Raw genomic sequence first — 17,091 nt, 5'->3', positions numbered from 1 at the left:
TGTTGTGATGAATCACTCCCTCCCTAGCACTTTGTTCTTCTGGTCCAGCATTTAGCTTATTTTGCCTTGTGTGTGATGGTTGATTGTATCTCTGCTTTCTCATTACCTGTCTAGTTCCTCTCAGGATCTTGACAGAATCTGCAGTTTTGTGAATTGCCCTCAGCCCTGGCAGAGTTTTTTACACTTAGCAGAAAGTCAATCCACAGTTGTCGAATTTACATCAGAGGCAAGAAAGAGAATTTGCTAAGAAATGGTCGACCAATGTTTGTGCATTTTTGTTTTGTTTACATTAGTATTCCTGTTCTCAGTAATACTGGGGGTGTTTTGAGATTTTGTAGAGAAGAAAAAAGAAGTGAAATGGAAAGATATTAAAGGGTGTTCACCAGGAGGTGATGTGATCAGATTTGGAAGAACAGGGCTGCAGGTGTGCGGAGTGCATGCAAGGAGCAAGACGGGTGGTAGAGAGGCTGCAGAGGGCACTGCTGCAGTGATCCCGCCTGAGCAGAGTTTGCGGTCCGCAGCCTAATGAGAAACACATTTGGAAATTATTAGCATAATCTATTCAGATCCATGACCTAACTTATAGAGAGGGCTGGAACAAATCATCACAATTTGCCAGCCCTAACTTATAGAGAGGACTGAAACAAATCATCACAATTTGCTGACACGCATTCATTCTCTTTGAGTTCTCGAAGTCTGAAATGAGTTTCACTGAGATAAAATCAAGATGTCAGTGGGCAATACTCCCTCCATGAGCTTTGGCGAAGAATATGTTCCCTTGCTTTTTCCACCTTTCAAAGCAGCATTCTTTGGCTTGTGGCTCCTTCCTCTATCTCCCAGAATAGTGGCATAGAATCTTGCCTCAGTTATCACATTGCCCTCCTCGGTAGTCAAATGTGCCTCTGCCTCTCTTTGAGAAAAACACTTGTGATTACATTTATGGCTAATTTCTGTAATCCAGTATCTGCTTCTCATATTAAGATGTTTAGCTTAACCATACCTGCAGTCCTTTTTGCCATAAGTATTGGGTGGGCCAAAAAGTCCATTTAGTTTTTTTCTGTAAAATAAGACACATTTTCATTTTCATTAATAACTTTATTGATTTTGGATATTTTGAGTATGTCTTCTATCTCCCATGTAGTATAACTTTGATTGCTGTCAATTCATGTCTCGTTTTGATCACTGTCACCTTCAACTGGTCTACCTAATCATGGAGCAACGCCCATTGAGAAATCCTCAGCACAAAACTTCACAAACCACTTGTGACATGTTCAGTCAGTCACAGCACCTTCTCCATTCACTGCACAAATCATTTTTTGCATTTCAGTTGTGATTTTACCTTTCTTGAAATAATAAAGCATAACATACCAAAAATGTTGTGTATTTTTCTTCCACCTTCAATATTAAAATGACTGCACAAAAATTCACCAATTTCGATAAGTTTTGTTCAAAAGCACACTAATGTGACAGCTGTCACAATACAATCTAACAAAATTGTTTTGAATGAAGTTAAAGAAAACCAAGTGCTACTAGAACCATCTAATGGAAAAAAACAAATGAACTTTTTGGCCAATAACATTCACAGGTGTGAGGACTAGAACATAAAATCTTTGGGGACGTTTCTCAGTCCACCCCAGAGAGTAAGAGAGAGAAAAGGTCCCAGTGTCGGACCATGAGGCATGCCAACATTCAAGTCACAGAAAGAAGTAACCAGCAAAAGAGACAGAGGTGAGATAGCAGTTGAGGACGTTGGAAGGCTGGCAGGGGCTCATGTTGCAGAACCAAGAAACTAGAGGATGTTTAGAGGGAAGGAACCCCCAACTGTTGTTGAAGGGATAAATAAGATAAAAATGGGGAAGGAGCCAGGGGGAATGGTGTGATGGCCATTGATATTAACAGTGGATTGGCATGAGGGGGAGAAGGGGACAGGGTACACTGGATTGGAAGCCATTGGAATGGGTTGAGGAATGCATGGGTTAAGGTGGTGCAGGGTGAAAAGTGGGCAATGCTTTAAGTTCTGCTACTAAGGGAACAGAATCTGGGTTGGAGAGGGTTATGGAGTTTAGGACAAGGGCTTTTTTAAAAATTGCTTTCTATGTTTTAATGGTGGGTATTGACGATGACTCCATGCAGGAGGAAAACCTGAGAACTGAGGAAATGAAGTCCTTGTGAAAGCAAGAAAGGATGATGAGGTCCAGAGCCCAGTGAGAGGCTGGCCCTGCCAGCAGCAGAAACACTTCTTCTGTTGTAACAGGAGGAAGAGATGTGTGTAATGTGGTTGATTTTCTCAAAGGTGTGAGGCTGAGAATGAAGAAGTGTGGTATGTTTGAGGAAACAATGTTTGGGGAGAGTCATATTATTTGTGGAGATATATTGTTATTTTATTTTGTTTCCTTTAGCGAGTATAAATAAGATAGCTGCCAAATGTCTAAAATATATTCTTCTTTAACCAGCTTCCCACGCCAAATTTCATGACAGGTAATTTTAGCTAAATTAAAAAAATGCAAATAGCCATCTTATATGAAACTTTATTAAAAAGAGAAATGGTATAATCAAACTACTTTGTGGTTTTGCGTTCATTAAAAAATAAACTAAGGGAAAAGGGAAAAACCCTACAACGATATAGTTTGTTGTGTGAGTTATAAATAAAGCATTTCTCATAACTATTATCGTGAAATTATACAGTCCACACAGGAATGAAGACTGTAGAGCACCTACTGCAGAATCACATTGTCACAAAATCACAGGGTGGGATTCCGAATCCTTTGGGGACCCTGCTTGCTGGGACGTTCAACCAAACTATGGACAGAACTATTAGCATTTGAATCCTGTTTCCTGTAAAACTAGTTTCTATCAAATTACTCATTTCCCTTCACCAAGATAAAGATGAGAAAGTATGAAAGGCCCCTCCACCGGAGTATTGGTTAAGTCCTGCTCATTCATCTGGACAGCCGAGGGACCCACGGCCAAGGCAGACAGACGTACTACGCTCACTCATCTGGCATCGGCTTTGGCATCACAGGGCAGCTTGCCCTGAGCGAAGGGCGATGTCTCTCAGTCTAGTAATAAACAGTATTGCTTTTATCAATCTTATCCCTAACATTTAGGCATGTAAAGAGAGGGTTTGGGTTGCTTGAAAACTATAATACTTGTTTTGAAAGCTGGTTTGATGGTGTAAAAATTGCTATGGGGACTCTTTTTCTAGCTTTTCCTTTCCTTTTGCAACAAAGGCCTTGTCTTTAAGAGGCTTGGAATCAGGGGTTTTGTGATTCTCTTCTCCCCCCAACCAGTCAGCTACGCTGCTGAATTCTTCCTGATGTTTCTCGCATGATGAGACTGTTTTTATTTCCTAGAAGATGGAGACTTGGAAGGACTGCTGAGGCGCATAAAAAATCAGACTCAAGCTCCAAGCCCAGACTTGCCTCCTGCAGTTTCCCGCCACCTTAGAAGCTCTCAGACACTGTCAGGGAATCTCTGACTCACAGTGCGAGAACCTAACCGGCTATTTCACAGATTCCAGCCTGCCACGTTCTGAAAACCAGAAACGAGCTCTCTAGTTGACTCTTGAAAATACAGATGTTGCCACAGAAACATATTGTATGAACAAATAGCATGAAGTGAGTCATAAACGTTCAAGTATCTCTACAAGTTGGCATAAAAACAGCAGCAATGTTTTTTAAATGCTTATAACTTTGCCTTTTGTAACAAATAGTGTGCAGGCTATTTAGAGTAAAGTGGGAAATGCCAGGTCTGCTGGCTAAAGCCTCTAACATGTTCATTTGGTCAGATTCTATCAGCAGATACTGACGTAGACGTTTCCATGAACTCGTGAGAAAGTTCTTTCCCCCGGAACAGCTAAGGGAAGCACCTTAAGTAACAGGGTTGAAAAATCAGCACTGCTCTCATTAGATGTCTGAGGCAGCATAATTCTTTCCAGAGTTGTTCATCTAAAAAGTTTGATGGTTAGCTAAGGAAGCACTGGCTAATCTAAGAACTATGTAAAACGGAAAATAAAGATATCTTTTTAAGGGGTCTCTGCAGATGAGTAAATCCATTCCAAGAACAGACTGACACTGTTCTATCGGTCACAGTCATTCTCTTTTTGTATTTTACACCCAAGGATGCTTCACAGCCCATTTAAAAATAAGTAAGTAAAAGCAAATTGCTCTGACTGTGTCCTGAGGATCAGAGCCTGACCAGGATTCGGCGTCAGCCGTCCTTGGTGAACAATGCCTTGTCTGGTTTCCCTGCAGAGCAAGACCAACTAGTTCACAGAGCGTCCGTGGGGAGCGCGCAGGACTGGACTGCCCGGTATGCCACCTGGTGCCTTGCAGAGCGCAGTCTGAAGGAGAGAATCACTGTGACGATCAGGAGGAGGAGTCCCATGATGAAAAGGATGACCAAGGCTGCTTTAGCTCCTCTAGGACCCAGGTTCTTGCCAAAGAAATAGACTTGCTCCTTGACACGTTCTTCTGTGAAAAAGAAAAGTGAGGTGTCATGCCTCTACCTTTCCCCGGTGGGTGAACAGTGTTGATTCACGTGTAGGGTTCAGGGAGGGGGTTGTTACCATCGGAGGGCACGGTGGCTGGATGGGATGTTCCTCCAGAAGGAGACTTGGTGGAATAAGGACTCCTGTTGTCTGGACAAAGAAGACAAGTTAATTGTTTTTTAAACAATAGAAGTAGATTCTTTCCATGGCATGAGTTGTTTCAAGAGTTGTTTCATGTTGCCAGCAAGGACTTTATGTTGTCAGTATCCATAAGGTGTAAGTCTTCCTTGAATTCTCACTGTGCTGCCTTTCATTCCAGTACACATGCTGGAACACTCATACTCCAATCACCATTCAAGCTTCTACACAACCTTTAAGATCCACCTGAAGCATCATGGCCTCTCTGGAACCTTGGCTCATGTCCCCAAACTGTGAACCATTAGCTTCCTCGTTCTGCCACCGAACCCTCTGCCCTACACTCTATTTTGTCTTGTTTCATGTTCTATTATGGTAACAGTTTACATGTCTGTCTCTCTTGCTTGACTCTGACCTCCTTGGGAGTCCCATGCCTCTTGTTTGAAGGGCCTACAAGAAACCCTGTGCCATCACCTGGCATCATGGGCAGACAGCACTATACCTGTGTTCCGAAGGACCGTGTAGGTGGTTTCCATGCCGGCATGGATATGATCAGATACGTGACAGTGTACGAGCCATGTCCCTGGGTGATCTGCAAATAGTTCAACAGTTTGGAAGGTCCCAGGAAAGAGATCATACACATCTTCTCGGTAAGATTTATCTATCTGCAGAAAGAAGGAAATAATAAAGAACAGAAATCAATAAAATCAAGAATAGAAATATAAGATGAATCAAAGAAACTAAAAGCTGTTTTTTTTGAACAGATCAATAACATTGATAAACTTGTGGTAGCCAGTCTCAACGACAATGGCCCTCACTAATTCCTACCTCCTAGTAGTCATAACCTTTGTAGTACTCTCCTACACTACATGTGAGTTGGCCTATGAGACCAATAGCACATTGTGGGAGTGATGGCATTCTACTTCCAAGAGTAGGTTATAAAAGACAGTCATGTTATAAAAGACAGGCTTCAAGTGCTAGAAATATCCTAAGTGCCCATCAGTAACTGAGTGGATCAAAACACTGTGGCACATTTACACAATGGAATACTATGCATCAGAAAGAAAGAAGGAGCTCCTACCCTTCATGATTGCATGGATGGACCTGGACAGCATTAGGTTAAGTGAAATAAGCCAGAAGGTAAAAGACAAATACCATATGACCTCACCTGTAAGTAGAATCTAATCAACAAAACAAATGAGAGCAAAATAGAACTAGAGATTTGGAAATAAAGAACAAACTGACAGTAACCAGAGGGGAAGGGGGAGGGAAATAACATGGGAGAGAAGGGGAAGGGGCAAGTCAAGGAACATATATAAAGGACTCATGGGCATGAACACCAGGGTTGGGAATTGACTGTGGGAGTAGAGGCAGGGGTGGTTGAGCAGGGCAGGGAAGAGCAATGGAGGAAAAAGTGGGACAACTATAATTAAGCAACAATAAAAAGTAAATAAATAAAAGACAGGCTTCTGTTTTATACTCTTTCTCTTGCTTTCTCCTCTTTGATTGCTCATTCTGCAGGAAGGCAGCTGCCATGCCATACCTACATGGTGAGGAGCTGAAGCCTCCAGTCAACAGTCCTGTGAGTGAGCTCAGAAGTGGATTGTCCAGCCCCAGTCAAACCTGGTGACTGCAGGGCTGGCTGGCATCTTATCGTAGGCTCATGAAAGATGCTCAGTTGGAACCAGCTAGCTAAACTATTCCCCAATTCCTGACCCAGAGAAATTGTGAAATAAGTGTTTATTGTTTTCAGGACATTAAGTTTTGGAATCATTTGTTAGCTAGCAATACATAACAAGTAGAAACCTCTAGACAAACTGACCAAGGGGAAAAAAAGAAAGACAGAAATTGCAAATATCAGGAATGAAAGAGGGGACAACACTGAGGTCTTATAGACATTAAAAAAAGGGTAATAAAGGGATATTATGAACAGCTGTTTATAAACTCTATAACTTAGATGGTTTGGACAAATTTCTTAAGGTAAGATAAGTATCACTATTCAGGTTATCTATTAAAAAACTGAAAGTATATTAAGACCTTCTATCAAATAGGCTCCACACCTATAGGTCTTTATTGGAAAATTTAATCAAACATTTAGAGAAGAAGTAATACCAATGCTAACAAACTTCCAGAAAATAGAAGAGGAGGGAACACTTTAAACTCATATTATGAGGCCAGCATTACCCTGATACCAAAACCAGACAAACAACTTACAAAAAAAGAAAGATGCTACCAGTGTTCTTCATAAACATATATGCAAAAATGCTTAAGAAATACTAGCAGATTGAGTCCAGAAATAAGAAAAATGATACTGCATTATGACAAAGTAAAGTTTATCCTGGGAATAAAAATGGGTTCAACATTTGAAAATCAGTCAGTATAATTTACCAATGTAGTAAATAAAATAATCAATAGACTAAAAATGAAATGTGTGATCATCTCAATAGATTCGGAGGAAGCATTTGACAGAATTTAACATCAGTTCATGATAAAAAAAAACCTCAACAAACTAAGAATAGAAGGATATACAGCTATACTTATATTCAGTGGCGAATGAATGAATGCTTTTCCCCTAACATTAAAAATAAGTCAGCCCTGGATGGTTTGGCTCAGTGGATTGAGCACCGGCCTGTGAACAAAAGGTTTGCAGGTTTTATTCCCAGTCAGGGCACATATCTGGGGTGTGGGCCAGGTGCCCAGTAGGGGATGCATGAGATGCAACCAAATACTGATGTTTCTCTCCCTCCCTTCCTCTCTCTACAAACAAACAAACAAACAAACAAATAAAATCTTTAAAAAAATTTTAAAAGTAAAACTTGTCCACCTTTACTATTCATATTTGACATTATTGTAGAGCTCCTAGCCAGTGTAATAAGGCAAGAAAAGAAATAAAAGGTATACAGATTGAAAATAAGTAAGACTGTCTCTAGTCACAGATAACATGATTGTCTATGTAGGAAACCATCTCCCAAAAATCTACAAATAGCTACAAGAATTGGTTTAGGAAATTTGCAGGATACAACTTTCTGCAGGAGGTCTATTATACAAAAGTCAATTACATTTCTACACATTGGCAATGAAAAATTAGAAATTAAAATAATACCACTTATACTATCACCAAAATCCAAGTATTAGTGATATTCTGAAAAAAATATATGCAAGATTTGTATGCTGAAAACTACAAAAGACTGATGGGAGAAATCAAATATGATATAAAGAATTAGATATACCACATTTATGGATTGAAAGGCTCTATATTAAGATAGCTATTCTTCCCCTACCAATGCATAGGTTTAATGCAATACTAATTAAAATTCCAGCAGGATTTTTTAAATAAAAATCAACAAGATATTTCTTTTTTATTTTTGTTTTTCAGTTACAGTTGACATTCAATATTACTTTCTATTAATTTGAAGCTATTTTTAAAATTTGTATGGGATGGCAAAAATCTGGAATAGCAAAACAATCACCACCTGATTTTAAGACTTACTGTCATGCTAAAGTAGTCAACACAGTGGCATTCAAGAAAGGACAGACATATACAGTGTCCAGCAGCAGGAATGCCTGCTTGAGTGTGGTTGGCAGGGCAGAGGGCAATATAGAGAAGAAAGAAGAGGAACAACTGTCATAGCATAATCAATAAAATATATTAAAAAACAGTGAGCTACTACTATACATTTAACAGAATAGCAAAGAAAAAATTAAATAAAAATGGAAGATACAAAGGCTGATGTGAATGTGTAATAAATGTCATTATTATACATTTCTGGTGGGAATGAAAAATGGTACTGCCTCTGCAGAAAGTAGTTTGACAATTCCCTATCAAGTTAAACATACACTTACCAAATGACCTAGCAATCTAATTCCTTGGTATTTTCCCAAGGAAAATGAAGACTTATATTCACAAAAAAATGTACTTAAATATTTACACTGATGTTGTTTGTAGTTATCAAAAATTGAAAATAACCCAAATGTTTGTCAACAAAGGAATGAATAAATAAACTGTAACATATGCATACAATGGAATACTACTCAGTAGTCAAACAGAAAAAACTATTAACACACAAACAAAATGGATGCAATTCAAATGCCTATACTAAATGAAACAAGTCAGATTTAAAACTCTATAGACTGTATGATTCTATTTATATGACATTTAGAAAAGGTAAAGCTATAGATATAGAAAATAGACCCATGTTTGCCAGGGATAAGCATGGGGAAATAGCTGACTCTGGAGGGTGCAATAGGGACTTTTTAGGTGGTGGAGGAGCTGTTCTGTATTTTGATTAGCATTGGTTATACCACTGGGTGTGTTTTTAAAAACAAAGCTATGTACTAAAGCAGGTGAATTTTATTCATATAAATTATACCTTAATGCAATTTGTATGTAAAATAAATTTTTATATGTACATAAAATTTTAATATGATTTTTAAAACTTGGGTTTAAAAAGCCAAATTTTACAATGATGGTTGCCAGAGGGGAGGGGTATTGGGGAACTGGATGAAAAAGGTGAAGAGATTAAGAACAAATTGGTAGTTGTAAAATAGCCATGACGATATAAAATATGGCATAGGAAATACAGTCAATAATATTGTAATAACTTTGTACAGTGCTAGGTGGGTACTTGAAATATTGGGGGACCACTCTGTAAAAATATGATTGTCTAACTACTATGCTATACACCTGAAACTAATACAAAATAATATTCAATTAAACTATAAGCGAAAAATAAAATTAAAAAAAGCCAAGTTCTGAAAATGAGCATAGCCATTTAATATGTAAAACTATAATCACTATAGGCTAATACTTGGTGCCATAAACGATGTTGAAGAAATATACGGAGAGGAGAGGATATTAAACGTTTGTTTAAAACAGGAATAAACATTATTGTTTATTCCTGTGTAACTAGAAAAGGATTAATATGGGTTTTCTCCACGGATGAGACGTGATTATTCTTCTCTATTCTACTTTCCTGTAGACTGACTGGAGCACATGAGGTGACAAACTATATGGAGCTTATTTCTGGAGATTCTGATTCAGTGGCCTGGGGTAGGGCCTAGAGAATTGTTCTTTAAACCGCTCCCCATGTGATCTGTATAGCTGGAACCAACCATACGGTACAGGTGCTAGAGAGGCAGAAGCCCACATATGACCCAGGGTAGGAGTCAAGACAAAGTTTTGGGGCTTAAACCAAAGCTCAAAATAGCTTTTACTAGATAGGGCTATTCTTTTTGGCTAATCATATAGAAAAGAAATGGGGAAAGAAAAGAGAAAGAAAAAAGGAAGGATAAGGAAAAAAGACAAAATACTATGGGTGCTTTCACATATGATATGGATGGCATAATGCAGAGTGGGCAGAAGTGAAGTGATGAGAAAACTCACCTGAAGTTTGGAGAGGTTTTTTTTTTTGCTAGTACAATGAAATATATGTACATATTAAGAAATTTCCTCCAGGGGAAGGATATAATCACATTATTCTGTTCCATTCTCTAATATAGGTCACCCTCACACAAGTCTTACTGCCAAATAACCTTACTTCACAGAGGAAATGCATTGAATTTCTTCGTTCAAAATGTCTCCCCCAAAGCATCTTCCTTTCACTTACTTTGAAAAGAAAGCTCTCAGCATGATAATGGATGGTATGTATATCCACTTCACTTCCTATTCCTAACAAATACCAGTTTGTCATTGTATCTTCATTCATGATGAGGCCATGGAGATTCCCAAAAATCTTTCCATTAATAGCTAAGATGGTGAAAAGAAAATAGTCTTTGATTAGTGACATGACACTCATTATTAATCTGGTGCAAGAAGATCTTTAAGTCGCCAATATTCTCATCTGCCTGATGAAAATGGAACAGTCTCATTTGCACTTACCAATGTCCTCATACTCTAGACCTAAAATTCAGATCACTAGGAAATCCTTAAACAAAGAGAGCTAGAAAGAGAAATAGCAGTTTATTTTTGAAAGCTATATCTTGGGTAGCAATGTGTGCTGTTTATTTATTTGCTTATTCAATATATTCTTTTTATGGAGTAGATTACAGCCTCATTCATGAGATAGCCAGATTTATACCATTCTACAACTGAGTGGACTAAAGCATAAAGAAGCAAGTTCATCTATACCATAACTGAACCAATTAGAAGTTCTGTCCTTCATACGTCACTTTCTGAGGGCTACCTTGGGGCAAGTTTCTAAGCCTGGACAACTCTCCAAAAAGCTTCACACCAGCAGAGCCCATGACCTCACAGTGAGCCACGCAAGCTCAAGTAGTGTCGATGTACCAGCGCACTTCCCGCCTTTGCTTTCTATTACGTTTTTATTCTGTGCATCATGACATGACCAAAAGAGTTACGTTCACTAAAAACAGCATTCTAAGAAACTTTTAGGAGAGGGAAGCAAAGTTGGTAGGGGAAAGAGTAGCTGAGTCAGAGATCAGGCTAATTCTGATTTATGTTAGCAATTAACCAGCTTTATGACCTTGGGCTAAGCCTATCTTTTATTACACTTTTGGTCAAAAGTAGATCTTGGTGAGAGAGTGCATATGTGTCAAATTAAACATGTTACCCCCACTTAAAAAAAAACTACCTTAAATTACATAGAATTAAATAACACAGACACATTAAAACAGAAATTTGGTGATGGTATTTTATGTCCCAGAAATGGTTAAACCAGGCACTTAAATTTGATCAATTAGAAGTTATGATATATTTCTGGAGAAATATACCAATAAGTGATGATTCATCTTTAAGGGATTACTTCACAGCCTTATAATTTAGGGATCTCAGCATTCAGAGGCAGAACTCCCTAAAACAGCTGGTCCACAGCATGGCTGGACCTTGCTGGCAGGTACAGAGGACCTGCTTCAGTCCAGGTGCCTCTGAGCTGGGGCACCTCCTACAATTAAAGAGACTTCTACGAGCATCTCTCATAAGGTTTTCTTTTCAAATCATGTGCATGATATACCATGCATTCTGTTGCTCTCCTCAAAATCATCAGTGTGCTTAAAATCTCGTGGATCTTTATTGAGATACTTCTTAATATTGTCATCCAGATACCAAGATTCATTCTCATTAAATACCAAAAACAAGAGAGCAAATTCATAATCAACATCACTTCTTCTTCCTTTTTCATTCAACACTCCTTCTCTGCATATAATCAGAGGACCCATCAAACCACTGTATGTATCCTGAAAGAAAATAAAACTGAATTAGAAGAGACGTTAAATAATTTAATAACACAGATTAAGTGCTTGTAAGAGAGTCATAGTAAAAAGACTGAATACAAACTGAGTACTAAGAAGCCCTGAAAGAGCAGGGTGCTCTTTGTGAAAATTTAGGAGTATCCCTAAAAATTTGCTACAGTGTAAGCTCCTTGAGAGTGAGGCTGTGTCCCTCACTTATCACTGCATCTCCAGAGATAGTTTTGTGTTTAGTATGTAAAAGGTGGTCAATAAATATGCAGTGAATAATAAATGAACGCTTGTTTCTACTTTTCTATTGGCTTTTAAAGTGAGTCTGTTTTTGTAGCTATGTACAGATGCTTATATTCCACTTCTTATGGGTAACAGTGAACCAGGTAAGTAGCAAATGATACAGGACCATCAATAACCTCCATGCTAAGTTGTCTAGCCCAAACTTTCCCTTGAGGGAAAATTCCCACATTTCCAACTTCCTACTTAGATATTCCTCCTGCAACAATTAAATTTGCAAAGCATTTTCAAAGTGGACTTTTATTATTTCTCTCAAACCATTCCTTCTCCTGAATTCTCTATTTCTATTAAAAGTGCTATGATATTACCTGTCATTTAGATCAGAAAACTTGATTTCAGTGTTTAATTCCTCTTTCTTCCTCACTTTGTCCCATCTCATTTGCTGTCAAATCTTACTTTTCTTTTCCCCTCACCATGCCTCTCCATTCTGCAACTTCCTTTCCACTCTGTCTGCCACCCTGCTAGTGTAGGAGATTACTCCTTCACCCTGGACTAGAACTTGGCTCCTCTCTGGTCTCTGGTCACCTCCCCTCACCTCCAGCCCTCTGGTTGACTGCCATCAGATTAATCTCATCACTCCCATATCTAGAAGTCCCCAGTGAATCTCCATGGCCTGCTGAATAGAATGTAAATCCTGGGCAGGTGCCTAAACCCATCATGAGCTCCCTCAATGGGTTTCTCCAGTTTAAGCTCCTCTACTGCTTTCTGAATTACCCATTTGGCTAAATGGGATTCTCAACATTTCCCAAACACATCTACTTTCCTTGTTTTGGCCTTGTTCACAATGCTTTCTCTTCCTAGACTTTCATTTCCCTGTACTCCTATGGAACTCACCAGATTCAGAATTTTGTTACAATTATGAGTGTGTACTGTGCTATTTCCCCCAAAGATTATAAGTTTCTTTAAGACAAGAATATTTGCGTTGGTCATAGTACTTGGTAGAGTCATTTGCAATCACAAGTGTTCAATAAATATTTGTAGGGATGTACAAAGAATTAAAGAAATAAGTGTGCATTTCTCATAATTCCAAAATATAAAACTGTTTTTTGAAGTGTGTTGTATGTCGCTCTGTAACTCCTGAACTGTCCAGTACAAACCAAGGACATTAATGCAGCCATGTAATATTTAATAGGAAGGTTTTACTTTAAAAATTTTTTTATTGATTATGCTATTACAGTTTTTCCAATTTTCCCCCTTCATCCCCCCTCCAATCCTCCAGCATCCCCCCTTTTTAGTTCATGTCCATGGGTTGTACATATAAGTTCTCTGGCTTCTCCATTTCCTATACTATTCTTAACTTCCCCCTGTCTATTTTCTACCTACTATTTATGCTACTTATTCCCTGTACCTTTTCCCCCATTCCCTGCCCTCCTTCCCCACTGATAACCCTCCATGTGATCTCCATTTCTATGATCCTGTTCCTATTCTAGTTGTTTGCTTAGTTTTTATTTTCATTGATTTTCTTTTAAGTTCATTTGTTGATAGTTGTGAGTTTGTTGTCATTTTACTGTTCATATTTTTGATCTTCTTTATCTTAGAGAAGTACCTTTAATGTTTCATATAATAATGTCTTAGTGATGTTGAACTCCTTTAACGTGACTCCATCTGGGACACCTTTGTCTCCCCTTCCATTTTAAATGAAAATTTTGCTGGATGGAGTAATCTTGGATGTAGGCCCTTGCCTTTCATGACTTCAAATACTTTTTTGAAGTATTTTGAAGGCTCCTTCTTGCCTGCAAGGTTTCTTTTGAGAAATCAGCTGATAGTCTAATGGGAACTCCTGTATAGGTAACTGTCTTCTTTTCTCTGGCTTCCGTTAGGATTCTCTTCTTATCGTTAATCTTGGGTAACTTAATGATGATGTGCCTTCATGTGTTCCTCCTTGGGTCTAACTTCTTTGGGACTCTCTGGGCTTCCTGGACTTCCTGGAAGTCTATTTTTTTGCCAGACTGGGGAAGTTTTCCTTCATCATTTGTTCAAATAAGTTTTCAATTTCTTGCTGTAATTCTTCTCCTTCTGGCACCCCTATAATTCAGATATTGGAATGTTTAGAGTTGTCCCAGAGGTTCCTAAGCCTCTCCTTATTTTTTTGAATTCTTGTTTCTTCCTTTTCTTCTGGATGGATGATTATTTCTTTCTTTTGTTCCAAATTGTTACTTTGAGTCCTGATTTCCTTTCTGTCAGTGTTGGTTTCCTGAATATTTTGCTTTATTTCACTTTGGGTATCCTTCATTTGTCTTTTCATTTTTCAACGAAGCTCAGTCAGATCTGTGAGTGTTTTTATTACCAGGGCTTTAAATTCTCCATCAGGTAGGTTGGTGATCTCCTCCTTGCTTAGTTCTCTTTTTGAGGCTTTGCTGTGTTCTTTCATTCAGGCCCTATTTCTTTGTCTTGGCACAGACGATAGATTGTAAGAGGGTGGGGCCTTAGGTATTTTCCTGGCAGGGCAACCCTCCTTACTGTGTGCAGCACTACCTGTTGGGGAGGGGCCGAAGAGGCAACAGTGCAGCCTGCCTACTCATCTCCAGTGCACTTTTCAACAAGAGAGACTGGTAGTTTCTCCCATTATAGCAACCCCCACCGTAGTTCACAGTCAGCTCTGAGTCTCAGTTTCCCCTTAAGTCAGCCCCTCCCTCACAACCCACTGAGCTTGCAGCCAGCCTCACCCCCCAAGGCTGACTTAAAACTGTGGTAGCCACAGTTTTTCTGAGTTGGCCTGCGCGGTCTGCTGCCTTACGGGTCTGGTTGTTCTGGTTAATTTTTTCTTTAATTCCTTGGTTGTTGGATTTCCATGCAGTTTGATTTTCTGGTGCTTTTGGATGTTTATTGATTTCAGATTGGTTGGTATCCTCCTTTCGGTTGTGCAAGGAAGCAAAGGGTTTCTACCTATGCCTCCATCTTGGCCGAAACTTAATTTTTACTTTTTAAGTAATGGGCAATACTTACATTTTCCATTACACATGACTTTAGTTTGGACTTTGATTTATGACATATAATTAAAGACTATTTGTTTTAGCATATACATCTCTGACTCAAACAATAGTGAATCTTTACCTTTCATTTCTATATAAAGTTAGCCTATTTATTATTCCAATGGTCTGTAGTTTCAGTTACTATGTTTGGCCTGTGCTTTCTTTTCCTGAGCCCTGTAAGCAGTGGTAATGCCTTTAAAAAGGATGGATTGCATGCATCAAAAACCATGGTATAGATTATATTAAAATATTTTTTATTTTATGGTTATTTATTTATATAACCTCTTTGCTTCAAACTACTTTGTAACTTCTAAATTTGGTGATTGAAACATTGGGGTTTTATTTGTCCCCCCCCCACACACACACTCTTAAGAGTAAGAGCCAACAAATTTTTCTTTTCTGCAAAGCGCCAGATAGTAAGTATTTTTTTTACATTGTCGGCTATACTGATTCTTTTACAGCTTCTCAACTCAACCATAAAAAAATGTAAAGAAATGGGCCTGGCCATAGTTTGAGACCCTTACTCTAAACCCTGACATCTCTTCACATATACCTGCCAGAGTTGTGAAGACTTAGTAGCTAACTCAAAGCCATATCACTGTGAGCATTTTGCTTGCTCTCTCCACCTTACCTTCACAAAGTTTACTGTTGAATAGTAAACCCATGGAATACAATTTGGGTCAGATGGCCCTGGACCCGACCTTTCAGGGACATTCCATTTGTAAGTCTTTATTTCTCCTGAAACAAATGAGAAGAAATAGAAAGGATTTACTGGTGTTACCTCTATTCCAGATGGCTTAGCAGACAATAGACAAACAGATCTTTGTAAATTTTGGTTAACATTTATGGCTTGGAAGAAGCACCCTTTCATTAGAAAATGTTCCAATGAAACTCCTATCTTGACTTTCTGCAGTTTCAAAGTGGTAGATCTTTCATTTCAGACTACAGCCTTCCCTCTAGGTTGCTCTCTTTATTATTAACTCATGTTTATTCAGGAAATGAAGACTTAATTTATACCTCACTGCTTCCCCCCCCTCAAATTTCATGTCTCTCCCCCAATAGCAATGCTCCAGATCACTTGAGTTACTGTGGCTTTCAGCCTTGGCTTCTTACGAAATCACCAGGAAGCTTTGTAAACTCTCACTGCTCAGGCCTTATCCCAAACCAATGAACTTAGTGTCTGAGGTCTGGGAGTATGGCATTGGAATCTTTTTTTTTTTTTTTTAAGATTTGCAAGTGATTTTAATGTGCAGGCAGATGAGATCTAGTTAGAACCAAAAAGAATCAGAGAGACCTAGTTCCAAATCTCGACCTGATGACTCTCTGCTTGCCAACCTTTGATGGGCTACTTAACCTCACTGACCTTTAGTTTCCTTACTTATAAAGTGCGTTAGACTGTTGTGAGGATTAAGTGAAACAAAACATGTAGATTCTGGCCAGATGGCTAAATTGGTGGGAGCATTGTCCAAACAAAATGTTGCAGATTTGATTCCAAGTCAGGGTGTGTAAGGGAGGCAACTGATCAATGTTTCTCTCTCTTTCTCCCCTGCTCTTTCTCTCCATTCCTATCTCTCTAAAATCAATAAACATATTCTTGGGTGAGGATTAAAAAACAAAACCTAGGGTAGAGCCTCACACTGAGTCAATAATGTTAATTTCTATATATAGTAGTAACAAATGTATGCACTCCCTGTTGCTAGGTGTTGTATCTATGCACCATTGGTGGCCAATCCAGAGCCTTGCAGAGGAGTCACAAACATATTCACAAATTAACAAGATAGTCACATGGTAAACGTACCAGATAAAAGCCACATCTTGTTTTGAACTGCGTCCTATCCCCACCCATCAGAACGAACAACCTATAGCTGAATGTGAGCCACAAAACAAAACAAAAGTGATTCTTACATTTTCGCTCCATATGTGCTCATACACCAGTGGGTAAGCAATATAAATTTTGGTCTAATTTCCATGAAGTTTCATGATAGCCTTTATGCCTTGTTA

General features: G+C 38.7%; 1 protein-coding gene across 1 annotated transcript in view; it reads right to left on the bottom strand.

The window, feature by feature from the left end:
* Positions 1-4,269: 4,269 nt before the first annotated feature.
* HEPHL1 (hephaestin like 1) overlaps positions 4,270-17,091 on the bottom strand; it is a 65,170-nt gene continuing 52,348 nt past the window's right edge. The window contains exons 15-20 of the mRNA XM_037154065.2: positions 15,722-15,828; positions 11,593-11,815; positions 10,231-10,370; positions 5,127-5,289; positions 4,568-4,639; positions 4,270-4,472 (exon numbers count right to left, since the gene is read on the bottom strand). Coding sequence (XP_037009960.2) covers positions 4,270-4,472; positions 4,568-4,639; positions 5,127-5,289; positions 10,231-10,370; positions 11,593-11,815; positions 15,722-15,828 — 908 coding nt within the window. The remainder of the gene's footprint in view (positions 4,473-4,567; positions 4,640-5,126; positions 5,290-10,230; positions 10,371-11,592; positions 11,816-15,721; positions 15,829-17,091) is intronic.

Source organism: Artibeus jamaicensis, unplaced genomic scaffold, assembly GCF_021234435.1.
Source record: "Artibeus jamaicensis isolate MK-2021 breed Jamaican fruit bat unplaced genomic scaffold, CSHL_Jam_final contig_585, whole genome shotgun sequence".
NCBI lineage: Eukaryota > Metazoa > Chordata > Mammalia > Chiroptera > Phyllostomidae > Artibeus > Artibeus jamaicensis.
Note: the sequence above shows the minus strand (reverse complement) of the source record. Positions and strands in the feature narration are given on the sequence as shown.